The following is an 18,756-nucleotide window of genomic DNA, read 5'->3' on the forward strand; positions in this document are numbered from 1 at the left end:
CGTTGAATGGCCGGTAGTCACGGCTACATCATTAGAAGGTTCAGTTCTCACATGAGACTGTACACCTGGAAGTGTTGATATGCCCTGTGAAATAAGCAAGTTCATTAAAAGTCACTCCTTAAAACATAATTAGAATGCCTAAACATAGACCATATACAATATCACTCTTTCCAACCACCGCAGGTCCAAAAGCAACGTAGTGAAGGGGACATTTTGGTCCGTGGGCCCTAGTTTGGCCAGCCTCGCATTACATAACCTTTTACTCTGTTGATATTGCCTGAGTGACATCCAGTGGTAACAGAACGTACTGCAGTGTATCCCTGCAACACCCCCACCCCTGCCTGCCAGTCGCAAACTAGTCACATGGCTTCCGCAGCCAGTGTGCTGCTCTCATCCGTGCCTTTGATCTCCTCGGGCTTCAACCATCTGACTGAACTCTGCCCAAAAACAGTCCCTTTACTGGCCATTTCTGACTGGTGCTTCTATCAAGCTGCCCGCTGAATGACAGGATGGGGTGACAGGTATCGACACAGGAGAGAGAGAGAGAGGGGGGGGGGTTAGAGACGCCAACGTTCTGATGAACAAAGTGTGGAATAAAACAACAAAAGGCTGTCGTCAGCATAGAATACACTCACACCAGAGCAGCAGTCATTAACTTATTTATTATACTGAATAAATTTACAAAACAGAAAGTAAAAGCAACACTTGAATAAACAGTATTGTACATTTCTTCTTTTTTTAGTTTAACTTACGTCTTTAATGGTTGTTTTGAAAAGCATCCCACTGTACACAAGGCCGATGAAGTTTAGAACCTTTAAAAAGAAGAAGACGACGCCCCAAAGGCAGGCGTGGCCGTTCCAGTGCCCGACGGAGTAAGGCGGGACATGGGTCCTGGACACGTCTCCCTCACTCCCACGGAGACACGTCCCCCTCACTCCCACTGCCACCGTGCCACGGAGACACGGACATCACAAGACCCAGGCTTCTACGACTAGAGAGAGGGGGCGGGGCAGAATGGTACAAAACAGACTAACAATCGGCCATCTTGTGTGCTGGCGTGCTTAGGGGGATTTTAAGTATTCTAAACAAAGTGTTCTCTCTCTCTCTCCGTTTCTGTCATAGAATCCTGGTTCCTTTTATGTTCCTTATGTTGAGGAAGCTGGCTTTCAATTGGGGTTCCATCGCATTTGAAGCCTTGCGGTCTTAAGGGCGAATCTGAAATGTGGAGTACAGAGGGTTTCTGTGGCCATCGCTGTGCTTTTACCAATAAGACTCGACGCCTGACCCCTTAAAAGTAACCGCTGCCCTCCCCCGCCCCCTCCCCAATCGGACCATAAACCTTTTTAACTTCTCTTTAAACATTTTACTAAGCCACTGAAACTAACACAAAATATTCCTATAGCATAATCCTTGTCCAGTACAAGCTAATCAACAACTGAGTAAAGAAAGAGGGGAAAGAAAAAATAAGAAAAAGTATGTGACTTAACATGTAATGGCCTCATGATTTTAACAACCGCAATGACTGAAACATAAGAAGAAAGACAAACAAACTGAAAATCTCAATCTCTTCGGTTTGGAATGGATTTTTTTTTTTACAGTAGCGAAAAAACATTCACCTTCAACGTCATTTGATGATATGATATTATACCATACAGGGCTTTGTAGGTAAGAGAGCGATATCAATACTTCAGGGTGGAATCGAGTATAGCATGGCCTGTAGTAATAGAAGTAGCAATACAGTCCACAGTACTGATGCCCTCCGTGTTGCCCTGGCCGCCCAGGGTATGTGAATGTTTGGGGGGGGGTTGGTAGGGGCAGCCAGACCTGCCTACCAGGCTAAAGGGGGGGGGGCAACAAATAGCATGCCTAAAAAAAGGAGGTAAAACACTAAAACTGCCCCACCCGAGAGTATGTGTGTCCAGCTGGGTAGTAGGAGGGCAGGTGTAGAAGCAGGGGGTTGAATGTGGGAGAATGCGATGGGACAGAGATGATTGGGGCAGGTTTCTGGGTAATAATGTAGTGGTGGTGGTGGGGGGTAACCGAGGGCATAATAATAGGAGGGATTTGAGGGCAGTTCTGGGGGGCGCCTGCCCCTTCTTAGAAGGTCTTCCTGTGGATGGCACGTGCTCGGTCCTCCTCGTACTCCTTCTTGGATACCCACATCTTCTTAAACGTGTCCAGCGACGCCAGGATAGAGCCACTGGATGACAAGCGGGAGGGAAGGGATGAGTCCATGAGGGATGATTACCATTATAGGAGGCCTCACATCCCACAATATATATATATATATATATATATATATATATATATATATATATTCATTCATTTTTATTTATTCGTACATGGAATTGTTACAGTCCAACAGTGCAGTACATATAGTTCACTTAATATGATCCACTAAATTCCATGGCCGAAAGGAACAGGAAGAAGAAAACTCTTATTGTACCTGCCCCTACACACATACAGTACACCGATAGTTCATCGTTTTACCAAACCAAACAAAATGTACATATTTTGCAGAAATGGAAACATCAACACAATTAAATTAACATAAATAAATACATTTTGTGTATCCATCAGTTAAATTGCACATTTACTGAGGTTCATTAAAACAGACGAGATGTAGATATATAGAACATAAACCTGAAGACAAGTCTTACCCAATCCATGTGGAATAAAGCCTCTCCTGGGGAGCAGAGATCTGGACAGGAAACACAAAAAAAGTTCACAAAAACCACGCGTGTAGGTTGAATGTCAACGACAAAACAAACAAGAGATGAAGATCAAACAGACAAGAGATGTAGATCTCCTCTAACATACAAGAGATTAAATCTCCTCTCCTTAAACAGATCAATCTTATTCAAACAGCTTATTCTGCTGTTGCTATTGACTCTTGGTAAGGGTGCTACTCAGCTGTGCTGCTCATCCCACAAATGCATGTTCCTTACAAATGGGGCACCATTTAAAAAAGGTAAATAAACAGGCTTTCCAACGGTATAAAATGTATTGCCAAGAAGCATCGTTACAACAGAGAAATAATCTACCAAACACAAATTTCCAAACTTTATGTTTAGATCTCGTCGTGGTTGCCGACTGAACCCAGTTAACAAGCTGGCGTATGACGTAGGCCTACCTTGATCTTCACGTCTTTGGGCGCAAGTTTCTTTACTTCACTCAGTAACCTGTCTCCAAAGCCTGTGAGAAGAGAAGAGAAGACAGCTGAGTGAGAGAGAACCATGTAGCGCTGAGTGAGAGACAAAACACTAGGGATGGGAACATATTCTGCTGTAGTAGTAAGAACAGATCAGATGACTTGCCCCAACAATTTTATCATGGATGAACAAAAGTTTCAATGCGAATGGTTGATTTTAATTTCAATTACTTTTTAAGCACCTTGTTTAAAAAAAATTGGCTGTTTTCAAGGAATTCCAGGCCTCGACTTTTTTGTTGTTGGTGCGCAGCGACCAGGAAGGGGATTGGGAATTGGCATAACGACTAACATTGGGATGAGAGAAAAACGGATGAAAAAGGAGTGGTAAAAAGATCAAAACATTTTATTTAAAAAAATAAGGCGTGGTCACCGTTTTGTATTCCATACATTTACTTGCATATCGTCCCGTCGCTAGAAAACACACAACACTTCTTCACACGCCCCACACACACTAACTTGACACCCACCTTTGAGCAGTGTGGAGCCCCCAGACAGGACTATCTAACTTGACACCCACCTTTGAGCAGTGTGGAGCCCCCAGACAGGACTATCTAACTTGACACCCACCTTTGAGCAGTGTGGAGCCCCCAGACAGGACTATCTAACTTGACACCCACCTTTGAGCAGTGTGGAGCCCCCAGACAGGACTATCTAACTTGACACCCACCTTTGAGCAGTGTGGAGCCCCCAGACAGGACTATGTTGGAGAAGAGGGTGCGTCGGAGGTCCATGTCAGACTTCTGGATGGCGAAGGCCAGCACCTCGTGGATGCCCTCGCTCTCGTCTCCGATCAGGTCCGGCCTGAACAGCAGCTCTGGAGCCCGGAACCTGGCAGGACCGATCTACACGTGGGGATGGAAACGTAGATGTTATCAAGAGGATATGTGCCAGTGTGTCGTGCCACACAGGGTATGATGAGTATCTATCTATCCATCTATTTATTAGGGCTGCTCAATTATGGAAAGAAATCATGATCACGATTATTTTGATGGCGCCAGCGTTATTGACCATTTTAGCGATGTTTGCGGACCCATCGTGTGTTCTGAATTATAGCTATGGAGACAATAGTATGGCTCATTTGACAGGCATATAGTCCAACATTGACAAACCAGTTCATTTCTACATACTTTAGTTTGTGTGCCATTACCCGCTAAACATCGTCCCTTTCCCAAATAATCCAGTCTTTTTTCCTAGATCGCGAGATATGACGCGTTATATGCATTATGCCCAAATCGTTCGGGTTGCTCACCTTGCTCGAACCTTAGCCAGAAGGTACTCCAAAAAGAATAATCCCGCAATCCCATCACGATCGCAATTACGCGTGTATATGTGTATACAGGAAAGAGTGATTGCTCTGTGCTGATTCCCTCTGAGGGGGAGTTCTTGCAGACACTCTCCACACTAAAGTGGCCCCACACTAAACTATCCTAGTTCAAAAGGTAGGCGATACTGCCACCTGGCGGGATCCGATAGTCATTGCAATTCCAACGTAGACAGCTGTGCCAGGGAGACCCAGGGAGCTCCGGCCCCGAGTTCGAATCTCTTGCTTACTTTTTTTTTTTTTGTAACGTTAAATAATTTATCCACTCTGGTGTCCCAAAAAGGACAATAACACCACCTTATGCATACTGCACCTTATGTGAATACTGTGATACTGTGAATACTGTATATTTCAGTTGGTTAGATAGTCAATTATATTGACTTATTTGTTTACACTGCTTGTGTTGTTTTTCCTACCTGTACCCCCCCCCCCCCCCCCCCCCCCATGCTGCTATGATGCCTGAATTTCCCCAAGGGGATCAATAAAGGAATATCTTATCTTAAGATAAGAGTGGATAAATTAATTAATGTTACAGGAAAAAAATTAAGTAAGCAAGAGATTCGAACTCGGGACCTTTCGCTCCACAGGCAGCACACTAACCAGCTGAGCTAAACGGGCCGTCATGAATTACTACTGACTAATCCATCATTTACACTTTTTCAAGTGCCAATTGCGGTCGTCGTCCATTATTTGGCATTAACACATCCACCACCAATCCCGTTGTACAGCGTGTTTGCCGGCCATGCGAATTCTGCCAAACCACGCTGTACAGCGATATTGAGATCATATAAAAAAAATTCACCATGGCATTCATAATTCCGCCACCCAGCCTCTGGTGATACAGTGGGACCCTGCACAACAGTGTAACGCCTCAATACCGCCGCCTGGTGGATGATCGGGCGAGTTACAACCGGAAGTGGATCTGGTGATCTCGGTGCATCTGGGAAATCCGTCCGGCAGTCACATATCGTTGCGGGACTACAGACACACACTGGCGTGCATATGGACCGCTGCCATAACTCAATAATCGATATGATTTGGGCGTTTATTGCGCCATACAAACCGGAAATGGATCTAGTAGATCGACGTCAAATAAGTGGGATCTTTTTCCTCCAGTCTGATCGGCGAACGGTAAGAGGACAGTAACGTTACTTTCAGCTTGATTGTTTATTCTTTTCACTGCAAACCGCTCTGATCAATATATCACCCATACTACATAAAGCATTTACTGATGATCACGGAATTATAAACGCCCCCCCCCCTTTCATCCGCGCATGATGAATCATAACGTATACGATCATGTACAGTTGAATTTTTTAATATAGCGTGTATCGGCATTCGGCAATAAACGGCAGTTGATAATCTATATATGCGTTTATGCCTATAACTCACGTTCTATGAATTACTGCAGAAAACGATAAAAACACTTATATTCTAGAAGGTATTTTTGGAAGAATCTATGAATGAAAAAGTATAACGTTCCTACATCCTGAACGATGGATAATCGATGTTGAATGGGCCATAGTAATGTCAATTTAGCAATACAATTAAAAAGGTTATAGCCCTGCAAAGAAGGTGAACATCTCCATAGGCTTAGAATGGTGGCAGTGAGCCTACATTGATGGATAGAAGCGTGGCAGGGAATGTGTTAATAAATCAGATATCATGGTGTGTGCGTGTGTGCTTTTGTGTGTGCGCTCTCGCGCTGACTCGTTAAGCCTTTCCCTACGCATATTCATTTCTGGAGCATTTCTTTATCCACTCTGGTTGGATGGTGTATTGTACTCGCAAATCGCTTCCTGTTGAATAGATGGATAGATAGATAGATACTTTATTAATCCCCTTGGGGAAATTCAGGGTATCTTGCAGCTCACACAGTATACAGACATTGACAGTTCTCATTCAGTTGTTTCACGTTATGTCTGCATCATGAATAAAAAATAAGCACATGATCAAATTCAATTAAATCATATCTATCAATATCAATAAGAGCGTGATGAGATAAAAGCAGGTATATAAAACAAGTGTGTATAAAAACAGGTGTAAAAACAGGTGTGTGAGTCAGAGGTCAAGGTCTCCCGCACTATATTACGCTGTTGTACAGTCTGATGGCAGTGGGGACAAAGGACCTCCTATGCCGCTCAGTCCGTGAGTGGAGGGAGATTAGCCGTCCGCTGCGACTGCTGCTCTGCCCCACCAGGGTGTGGTGGAGAGGGTGGTTGGTATTGTCCATAATGGCCAGCAGCTTGCTCTGCGTGCGGCTCTCCACCACGGTCCCCAGTGAATGAACGGTTGAGTGCAATGCCGACTGTCTACTTTCCCCGTCTTCACAGCCTAGAATATGACACGCCCACTGATGATGTCACGGTTCGCGAGGAAAAAACAACTATTTTCCGGTGCCAGCTGAGCACCGATTTGTCACGTTCTGAACCAATTAATCCCGGTCTGAACGCGCCGGCCGGTGCGAGATTACGTTCGGGAACCGGCTCCAGCACGGAGCCTGGCTGGTGTAAAAGGGCTATGTTTGGGCTTGAGGGGGGAGGGGCGGAGCACACCGCTGTGAGGGAAGGGTGCGCTGCATTTACAACACAAGACAAAATTAGCACAAAATGAGATAATCGTTTTATCTCGATTATCTTGTTTTCGTGATCGTGAGAAGCCAAAATCCTAATTGAAATTGAAACTCGATTAATCGCCCAGCCCTACTATCTATCCATCCATCCATCCATCAGGAAGGTGTGCATATAATCAATTATTTGATTATTCGATTGTGAGCTTCATAATCGTCCATTTCAGACTGTAAGACTTAAAGCACTCCACTGGACTGTTAAAAAGAATAAATCCCATGTATCACAATTATAAACACTAACTCATAATGACTAGGATATATAGCAAACAAATAAAAGACACACACGTCCCCATCTGGTACGCTGTATACCTTGTTTAAACTTTTGTTTAACACATTATTGTGTGTTGTATTTACATCTAGTGTACTTCCATCAGGGAGTGTGATTGATGTCTTACTGTGTGTTGTATTCACATCTAGTGTACTTCCATCAGGGACTGTGATTGATGTCTTACTGTGTGTTGTATTCACATCTAGTGTACTTCCATCAGGGACTGTGATTGATGTCTTACTGTGTGTTGTATTCACATCTAGTGTACTTCCATCAGGGAGTGTGATTGATGTCTTACTGTGTGTTGTATTCACATCTAGTGTACTTCCATCAGGGAGTGTGATTAATGTCTCATTGTGTGCTGTACTCACATCTAGTGTACTTCCATCAGGGAGTGTGATTAATGTCTCATTGTGTGCTGTACTCACATCTAGCGTACTTCCATCAGGGAGTGTGATTAATGTATCATTGTGTGCTGTACTCACATCTAGCGTACTTCCATCAGGGAGTGTGTACTGAGCCTTCTCCGTCTCTAAAGTCTCGTCCTTTTGGGGGTTAAGAGACAGGTAGCAGGCCCTCTGTGGAGTTAAGACACATATTCAAGTAATTAGACAGTCAGCTAACCCTATTCATTTGAAACCCCCCCAGAGATGGTACGAACCAGCTCACTGTCGTTCCCCATCTCTTTGATGGTACGAACCAGCTCACTGTCGTTCCCCATCTCTTTGATGGTACGAACCAGCTCACTGTCGTTCCCCATCTCTTTGATGGTACGAACCAGCTCACTGTCGTTCTCTACCTAAAGACAACTTTAAACTGTTAAACAGTAATCCAGAACTATTTTATTGCTCATTTCATGTCTATTCTATTCTAATAATAATAATACATTAAATGTATAGTGCACTCTACATTTGGAAACAAAATCTCAGAGTGCTACAGGGTAAAAACAGACTTTAAAAACATAGGCAATAAAAAACACAAGGCATAAAAACATAGAAAAAAGGGATAAAACACACAAGGCATGTATAAAAAGGTTCAGACTAAGAAGGCTTTTGTGAAGAGGTACGTTTTAAGTCCTACTACTTTATTACACTATTTTACTCTGTCTATTCTATCTTACTCTTTTTATTATTGTCTATTTTTAAAACTGAATCAAACTATAAACAAGGTGGCCTGTTGGGATGTTAGATCCAAATGTGAAAAACTGTGATTTTATGTCTGCACTTTATGTGCAAATTTTATGCCTGACTTTTTTCTGCTGTGAAGCACTTTGAGAGAGCTGCAGTTTCTGTATGAAAGGCGCTAATACAAATAAAGTTTATCATTACCTCTTTGATGGTGCGTACCACCTCGAACTCCGCCGAGGTGTGGAAGTCGTAGCCCTCCTTGCGCAGCAGCACGCGGAGGTAGCGAGACACGTCTCTGCCGGCGATGTCCACGCGCATGATGGAGTGGGGGATGGCGAAGCCCTCGTAGATGGGCACCGCGTGGGTCACGCCGTCGCCGGAGTCCAGCACCACCCCGGTGGTGCGGCCCGTGGCGTACCTGACCAGAGAGGGTCACCTCATCAACCTTTATTTATTCTCGAAATTACAATTGAGGTCACCCTCATTTTCAATGTAGTCGAGACCTTTCAGACATTTCAATGCACACAATTCTACAATAATAAATATTAATAACTATCTATATAGTACTCTTCACACATGGACCGCAGTCCAGAGTGCACCACAGCAACAATTAGTAAAAAATTAACATAGGCATTAGGCATAAGATCAGCACACAAATTGACAAAATAAAAGAATTGCATAAATTTCAGACATAAGAATAGGTATAAAAGACAAAAAAAGTAGTGCAATGTAAACATGGGGACAGATTTAAGAATAGGCATAAAATAAGTACAATCGTACAATGACATTCGAAGGCATGTGAAGCCCTCCGGAACAGTCAGTCCCCCGAACACCAACATCAATCCCTACCACATCCCCATCCAAGACGCACCCCCCCCCCCCCCCCCTATCCATCTATCTAATAATGAGACAATATCACTGTTTATTTCTCGTTTTGCATAGTATTACATTCCTCTTCTATAAACAATCAAAGTCCTACCGTAAGAGCCTCATACGGGTCAATTCAACCTTTTTGATTAGAGTCTTTCCTTCGAGCTAAGTTGAACTGAACATTTCACTGTCAAAAGCGCAAATGTAAACAAGGTTGCGTCGCAACACGGTTTTCAAAATAAAGGTCACATATACAAATACCGTAGTAGGCCTCTCAATTCTTATTTAAAAAAAAGGCACACCCTGAAACCAGTAACATCAAATATGAAGCGGGTAATTACCCATAAAAATAATAAACCTTTCATGGGGTTATTTACAATAATAATAATTCATTTTATTTATAAAGCACTTTTCATTGTGAAACAAAGGTATGCATAGTTTCTTAACTTTCTTGTCCTCCTGATTAATGCAATGGTGTGTGTGTTGTGATGATCTCATTCAAGGAGCACTACAAGCGCGCACACACACACACAGTTTGTTGTTTTTGTTCTATTAGTGATTTACACACTTTCTCAGTTGGTTCATTATAAAATATACAAACCTGAAAACAAAAGCACTTAAATGTTAAATAAAAGGACCACAGTAATGAGGCAGGAGGAACATATTTTTTTGCACTATAATGGTAAAATGTGCCCCTAAAAAATATTCTGTGCCCCTAAATTTCTCATTTAGGGGCAACTGTGCCCCTAGTGAAAAAGCTTAGCGTACAGCCCTGGGTATGGGATCGGTACTCGGTATCGGCCGATACCCAAAAAAAAGTGGCTACACACAGGACACATGTTGAACGTGCTATATCAAAGATAAAGAAGTTTAAAATTGTGTCAGAGAGGATCCCTAACATAAGGTTGACAAACATCAACCAGATCTGGTATGTTGTGAGCATGCTGTCTAACTTCCAGCCAAGAATACCATTACCCGATAGCTCAAGCCACAACCAATGGGCTATTATTCTTTCACATCAAACTGCATGACGGTGCACATTTTTTTTTTCAATAAACTGTGAATGAGCACCATTTTGCCTTTATTACCAAATGTATCTGTGTTTTTATTGTGCTTTGAAACTACCTGTTAGGAGTGTAGGTGGGGATCACTTTTGCCACCACTGCATAGGCTGGCCTGCTACCTTCTTCCCTCTGGGTTTATGCCACTGCTGGGGCTGACTTGTACAGGAGGCAGTGTCTTCATTTTATGCACGAGAAATGTCTAAACTGTACATGAGCCCAATGAGGTGTGCACAGTACCCTGGTGCCCTATGGTTTCAACAGAAATGAGAAGGGGAGAAAAGAAATAGGCTACTGTTTGAGAACACTGCTCGTACTAGCTGCTACTTGAATATAGCTCCCCTCTCCACTAAAATGTATCAGCAATAGTAGTAATCATGGATTATCGTCATAGTTCTTGTAATCTTCAATCAAGTCAACTGTAAGTAATGCTTGAGAGTAGCTAGCTAACGTTATATATAGCTAATGCTTGCATCACCATGGAGGTCTAAGGTAAATGTATCTCTCATGAACATACTTTTCCACTGCATATTGTAACCCTCTCTGTCTGCTTCTAGATGAAATATTTGTGTTATCTTTAAAAAACAGGTCTATTACCTGCTGTGGTAAATCTCCCGCGGCCTAGCCCCTTTTGTGACTGTGAAGCAAGGCTTGCATCACAGTCAGGAAAGGGGCTACCTGCGGCCATCGTCAACAGTCATTCACGGTCGACTTCGTTTGTCCGACTTTTAAAAGGGGGCGTGGCTTAGCAATAGGTCTATTGCAGAAACGGTTTGGGAGAGGAAGGGGTTTTAGGTTGCGTGTTCCAAAAGATTTACTTAAAGTTTAAAGCTCAATATATCAAAACGTGGCACTTTACAGTGAACAGGAAGTCTATTTGTATTAAAAACAATATTATTTTTCATTTAAATGTCTGGAAGAGCTCAAAAATAAAAATGTCAAATGATATTTCCGTTGCCTTTTTTGAGTTGATCTAAATGTTACCGATTGTGTTAAATGGTCATATAATATCGTCTCATATCGATCGCAGGCACCTGAATCAAACTCGTATCGTATCGTGGCAGACTTTGTGATATCGGCAAATATCGTATCGTTGTCCAAAGAATCGATATTGTATCGTATCGTGATGAAACTGGTGATTCCCACCCCTAACTAGGTCTACACTATACTATAGTTTAAGGCTACTTTCACTGTTTTACTGCATTACAGTACTGTTATATTGTCATTTTTTTTATCAATAAAAAAACTATATTACATACCGGTATATTGTTGGTGCTCCTTACATTTTGGTGGGTGCTCCTACATTTTTGCTGGTGCTCCCAACTTTTTGAAGTTGGGAGCACCAGTGCTACAAAGTACATTTTTTTATTTCGAGCCCTGCTTTCACTACCAAATTACAGAAGGTTAACCCTTTCACTACAGAAGGTTAACCCTTTCACTACAACCGTCTGTAGTGTGGTAGTGAAAGGGTTAACCTTATGTAGTGTGGTAGTGAAAGGGTTAACCTTCTGTAGTGTGGTAGTGAAAGGGTTAACCGACACTTGCGCTATTGTTTTCCTTCAGAATTAGCGGGTAATTAGCCATCGCTGTCTTACTAACGTGCATTTATGGCACGTGCGGAACACGGGGGCACTTACAAGCTGAGGACGGCCTGCATGGAGATGAAGAGGGCGGGGACGTTGAAGGTCTCGAAGAACACCTCCGCTGCCTTCTCCCGGTTCTTGCTGGGGTTGAGAGGAGCCTCGGTTAACAGTACAGGATGCTGCAGAGAGAGAATATACCAACACTGGGACATCAACAGATGTACAAAACGTGAGGCGTTTTCATTATGTAAAAGGAAAGGGGAAGAGAGGAAAAGGCATGGGGATGAACAGCGTGCTTACGAAACCAAGCCGCATTTCTCGAAGACGCTCTCTGATTGGCACTGACTGACGCTCTCTGATTGGCCACTGACGCGTTTGCCCAATCTGTGACGAGCTGTGTCTTTGCCCATTTCCACGCCAAACAGCCTGCAAACTACCTGGCGTTCTATCGCCATGCTCTAAGACAAACTCTAACCTTAACCAACTTCAAAAGAGTGCCTAAGCTTAACCAGTGTAGAAACAGGCGTCGGCCAATCAGAGAGCGTCTCCGAGAAATGCGGCTTGGTTTCGTAATCACGCGGATGAACAGGACATCAAAGGACTAGAGGGGTGACAGTGGAGGTAGAGCGGTCGTCTGGTCATCTGGAGAACCGATAAGGGCATACAGACCCTCATCTGCACCTTTCTTTACACCGTTTATTTTGTTCTCATATCTTTATATTCATATTTACATTTTATTGCCTAAAATTATGTCTTTCTACTATGAATTTCCCCAAGGGGATCAATAAAGGAATATCTTATCTCATCTGAAGGTTCCCCAGTTCAATTCCGGCTCCTCAAAGTGTCCTTGAGCAAGAAACTTAATCCACAACTGCTCCCAATGAGCAGGTCGGCACCTCGCATGGTCACCTCCGCTGTCGGTGTGTGAATGTGTGAGTCGCAAAGCGCTTTGGATAAAAGCACTATATAAATAAGAGTCACTTTAGAGAGAGCTGAACTATGGGAATTACAGAGTAGGAGGAGGGGAGATAAATGTGAAGAACCCACCTCTTCTGAGAACGTTTGCAGTTGCTCCTTAGAGTAGACATACTGCCAGATCCTCTCCATGTCGTTCCAGTCCTTCACTATGCCGTGTTCCATCGGATACCGCACTGACAACAAGCCTCGATGCTCCTGGCAGGGGTAGAGAGAGGGGGCGGGGCAAAGGAGAAACTAACATGTCACTCAAACCCAGATATCTCATGTCCTGTGTCAAAAAAATAAAGTTCCAGCTCCTTATGGCGAAAATAGCTTTTTCATTTCCCATTAATTTTGTCCTTGAAACTGCATTTGGAGAGAGAGGTCGAGTGACGTTTTACTGGAGGATTAGATGTTTTCGCCAACTAGTCTAATTTATTAATTATTATTATTATTATTTTTTTTAGATTAGATTCAAATTTGCAGTACAGTACAACGAAAATAAGTTTGACATCCAACTGGTGTAAATGTAACAGTAAAGCACAACAGTAATATACAATGTACAGGTAATTCAAGCTGGGTATAAAATATATAAATTACTGAGTAATAGTGCTAATCAGATGTATGTAGAAAGTTGTAGAATTAATATGTACAGTGATACAGGTATAAAGACACTATGGTAGAAGTCATACTGGCCAGCAGCATAACTAGTAAAAGTAGGTAAGGGATATGTACAGATATAGATATACATAGTTCCAACAGACATGTAAAAGGTATTCTATGCAGGTATTTACATACAGTTGTGGATAGATAGATATATATGGTAAGACTAAATAAATGTATACGGTATGTACAGCATGTCATTTTTAAGAGTCACTAAATGACCAGACATTGAAGTGTCGTTAGGCTCCCCAGTGACCTGATCTGCAATGCCAAGCTAGTTCTGGCTAGCGATTAAATTGATTAAATCCCCTGCTTAAACAGAAGGAGAAATCAATATAAAAAAAACGTGTTCAAGCTCAAATGCCTGCATGAACCACAGAGAAAGCTAGGGGGCGATCTTTTAATCACCCATTCATATTCCTAGGTTATTTAGCCAGACTATTTCTAGGTTGTGTCCGCCACAACGTCTCCCTCTAAAACATTATGTTGCATTACAAACTTTTGCTCCCTCAGTCTATTAGTCCGTTGTTTTTATTTATTTATTTATTTTAGTTATTGGTAAATACAAGATTTAAAGAGGTGCTTTTGAATTGACATATCTCAAACCCCGACCTCTTTTTCTTCCTCCTCCAATCACGACTGTTGCTTCCCATGGACACATTTGTCCAATGGTTGTGATTGGAGCATTATGAAAAGAGGGGGCGGGGTCAATTAAACATGAATAAAAAAAAATATCTCAACAAATCTGTTGATATGCCTCAATCAACTAATCAATTAGTTGACAAAGTTCTTGATTATGAGTCGACAAAGAACTTTTTTAGTTTTAGACGGACAGCCTAAGGAGAAAACACAGCTGACCTTGAAAAGCCCCACTTTGCTCTCACCAAACTTGCCGCCTGTGGGTGTTACAGGGGTTGAGAGCTAAATCTAAAAACGGACATACTTTTTAAATACTTCACCTATAAAACACAAAAATGCCGGTTCATTCATATTGTACGGTTACTAAAGAGCTTTGTTGACGGATAATTTTTTTTAATACAGATTTATCCAGGTACAGTATTTTTTAAATATATATATTAGAGCTGGGCCGTTAACGCTATACTAGTATCGCGCGATAATATAATTAACGCATTAATCTTAAAAAATAAAATAAAAAATCAGTCTGTAATGCATTTTGGAAACGGGAGATGATGGGCTCATGGTGTAATGGGCCACCTGGCCTGAGAAACATAAGGAGGAAAGAAAAAGTAAGGACTTACTTCTGGTCATTATTTGGGTAGAACACACATATTTTGAATGCCTTCGTCAGGTTTTTTTTTTTTTTTTTGAGCCATTTTAATCCCAGGATTGCAGATAGATTAATCTAGATTAAAAAAATTAATCTATGCCCACCTCTAATATATATATTTGTTTGCATTTTATTGCTTTATTGGACAGACCCGGCAGAGAGGAAGGATGGGAGAAGATATGGGGAGGAGACATTAGGCAAAGGTCGCTGGGTCCGGGAGTCGAACCTGGGACGGCCGCGTTGCACTGCAGTGCGTTACGTGGTGCGCCACCCTGGGGCGCCCCAGGTACAGTATTTTTGAGGAATTTTCCCACATGGCCATTTCCTGGTTGTAAGAAGGTGTCATATTTCAGCTGTGGTCTTTCGTCCTGCCTGGTTGGGTAAGTTGTGACTGGGTCAGTTGTGACTGGTTCATCAGACGTCAACCGTCATATTAAATTGCATGAAGTTGACAATTTTCTACGTTTCCCTTGTTTGTCCTGCACTGCAATTCATCACTACCCATAGGAAATGAACAGGGGCAGAAATTAATCACTGGCTGTTTTCTCGTCACATGGACGTCTTCTTATCTGGGTCGTGGATGTTAGCAGGGACTGCGGTTGATTTCAAGCTAGGTTTGACACTGAACGTTTATATCAAACAAGGACAAACAAGTAAAACGTTAAAAATAAAAGCTTGAGAGGAAGACAGATTTGAAGAATAAGACCCGTGTTGAGGGTGTGGTACCTCTGCCTTGGGTCCGATGAATAGATCCCCCTCCAGGGCTCCTGCCATCACGCGCACATGCTTGGGACGGCCCACGCTAGATCACACAGACAATAAACACGGCACATTTCAGAATAACAGGCATAAAGGGGCAAAGCTGAAAACATCAGACAAACGATAGCTACGTTTAATGTGGAGAAAGTTGTGTTTAGGATTGGGGGGGGGGGGTACTTACTAATTGGGAAAACAGTATTTGGGGATCTGGTCACCTGCAAATCCAGCTTTGACAACCCCTGAACCCTGAAGAGAGAAGAATAAAAATAATGTAGAGGATAGATGCAATTGGCAATTTGGCATGCATGTAGTGCATCCTGCTTTGAACAGGGTGTCTGTGTGAGTCTGAGGGGTCATAAGACGCAGCTTGAGGCCAACAGTAGTGATCATCCCCATCACACTTCTTTCTGCAGTGCTAACAGAACCACACAACTTTAGCCCGCCCGTCTGTCTGCAGTAATGGAGAAGGCTCTTGTTGCTTACATGAATTGACCTATCTCAAACCCTCTTTCATTGATACTCCAATCAGATTGAAATAATACAGGGTTTGAGAGATAGGTCAATACATCGCTTAACACAGCACAACATTTTCACAACACGATCAAATAATTGCTGGCAATGTTAAATCGAGAGGGCAAATTTGAAATTTCAGTCATGCAAGACCTGCAAGCGATTATCGGCCGATATTAGCATCTTTCAGAGGCTGTAGCGGGCTAGCTTTTGAAGCTACGGTAAAGATAGGTACCGTGTCATGCTAGCTCATCTGGAAGGAGACTAAATAATGCTCCAATGTTAGGCTACATTTTGGCAAGGGAAAAACTGCCATGGCCATTTTCAAAGGGGTACCTTTGACCTCTGAAATTGGTTGGAAAATTGGTTCTATGGATACAAGTCTCCCATTTACAGAAATGCCAACGTTATGCTAATCCAATGCAGTTTTGGGCAAGAACTATGCAGTACAAATGTGTTATTTTCGCCTATTCTAAAAATTGTGTATTTGACGATTTCTGTATACTGGGGCAGTGGGGTGCCTTACATTTACATAAATAAAATTGGGTATGACTGGAAATTTGAGACTCTTGTGGATCCAATGAGCCCAATTGTATTAATGTGTGATGATGTTAGTCCCCATAGTAGCCATTTCATTGTAGTGAGAGTGAGACCATTATTTATTTTACCTGATGTCACTGTATACAATGACATATTGTGACCACTAGGACAATCAGAGTCTCATGAAACCTTACAGTCACAAACTAGAGAGCTATGGCATTTCTGAGCAATTTCCAGAACAGAAGTGCTCGCCATCCAATCGCCAAAAAAAAAATGCAAATGGGATGCTGGCTTCTCTTGCACCTGGCCCACTCCTTGGAAAGCCTTGAGGCAAGAGCGCAAGCCTTTCTATATAAAAAAGGGTTCGATTTTGCACCAAATCTGTGTGTAACAAATGGCATCAACCCAGAAATGTCTACAACAACTTACGAGACATAATTGAGTATTATGGGCTCCTAGGCAAAACACAACGTTTATTACAGATTTATGACTATACCATTTCTATGTGGCATATCTACTGTTGACCTGCTATTCCCCCATAAAGCCCCGCCCCCCCCACCTTTTTTTTTATAAATACAAAATATGGGTGTCAGTCAGGGTTGATTCGTTTAATTTTCAATGTAATGTTATTTCTCTGCGTGGAGAAATGCTAGGTAGGTAAGTAGGTTTTATTTAGACAACAAACATAATACAGATCAATGTATAAATTCACTATAAATGTATAGATGTAGCAGTACTGTCTATCTGTATGTCATATATGTTATTATGATGAATTGAAAATGGGGGACCCTGATGTAAACAAGACAAAAGTCTCTCTCTGGTCTGCATCCCCTTAACAATTGTGTGTATTGAGCTGTACTGTACCCATTCTGCAATCTGTTAATACAGTTTTCAATCAATCATGAGTATTTGCTTTGTCAGGGATAGAAACGAAAAGCCAACAAGACTTATTTCCATCGTTGTCCCTGGAGTCAAGGATGCTTGGTTCATAGTACACATGATATCACTCATTATTACAGTAAATTAATATGCATTGCTAGCTATGTTTTGGAAGAACCGCTGGATTGGTATCCCAGAGACAATGGCTCAAGTTAAACTCCTGCAAACAGTACTGTATTTGCAAATCTGGTATGTCATAAATGTTATGATGAATTGAAAATGGGGGACCCTGATGTAAACAAAATGAAAGTCTTTCTCTGGTCTGCATCCCCTTAACAATTGTGTATATTGAGCCGTACTGTATTGGACCCATTCTGCAATCTGTTAATAAAGTTTTCAATCAATCAATCAATCAATGCAGCCAGCCACCCTAGCAGCTACAGGGGAAGCTAACAGCTAGACACTGTTCTGGCCGCTGGGTAGCCAGTAACGTTAGTTAGCTATCCACTGTGGGACTATAATTAATAAGAAACCACTGTGTCTTTAGAATACGGCTAATGTATACGGTAATAATTTATACTAATGCGGTTTTGGCGACACTGTCTGCGCTAACAGCACAACAACACAATAGTTGACAACGTTAGCTGCTGCTAGCTAGCGGTTAGGGTGTGGATGAGTGTGACATCATCATACTTACATTATCAATCACAACCGGCTGGTTAGCTATAATGTCATAGGACTCCATGACGAACTAATAGTTGGTTCCAGGTTGCTTGCAGGCGTTGTTGTTAGCTATGTTGATCCTCGTTTAAGGTGTTTATAATATCAATAACGCCCCGTCACTCTGGGCTCCTCAGACGAGTCGTCGCCGCTCCTTCTTTGCGCTGTGGGTTCACGGCAACCTAAACCCCGCCCCCCTGCAGCCTGGACGGACGGGTGACGGACAGCACAAACATCCAATCACAGTGGCCTCGGCTGGAAGCCACGTGCCTACACTGTCAAACCGAGTAGGGTATATCTGCAGAGCCGCACAATAGGGTCCAGCTGCGGCGCCGGTAAATCCTCTCACTGGGCAAGCCTGTGGCAGCCA

General features: G+C 42.5%; 1 protein-coding gene across 1 annotated transcript; it reads right to left on the minus strand.

Moving 5' to 3' along the window:
* Positions 1 to 643: 643 nt before the first annotated feature.
* actr1b (actin related protein 1B) lies at positions 644 to 18,550 on the minus strand. Its single transcript, XM_084324201.1, has 11 exons — positions 18,364 to 18,550; positions 15,919 to 15,983; positions 15,705 to 15,780; positions 13,118 to 13,243; positions 12,125 to 12,249; positions 8,758 to 8,974; positions 7,915 to 8,007; positions 3,879 to 4,053; positions 3,134 to 3,195; positions 2,661 to 2,701; positions 644 to 2,200 (listed from the first exon to the last, which is right to left on the minus strand). Exons 1-11 carry the CDS (start codon positions 18,409 to 18,411, stop codon positions 2,098 to 2,100), a joined length of 1,131 nt encoding a protein of 376 aa, XP_084180327.1. The 5' UTR covers positions 18,412 to 18,550; the 3' UTR covers positions 644 to 2,097.
* Between the last annotated feature and the right edge of the window lie 206 nt (positions 18,551 to 18,756).

This window comes from Notolepis coatsorum (genome assembly GCF_963971535.1).
Source record: "Notolepis coatsorum genome assembly, chromosome: 11".
NCBI lineage: Eukaryota > Metazoa > Chordata > Actinopteri > Aulopiformes > Paralepididae > Notolepis > Notolepis coatsorum.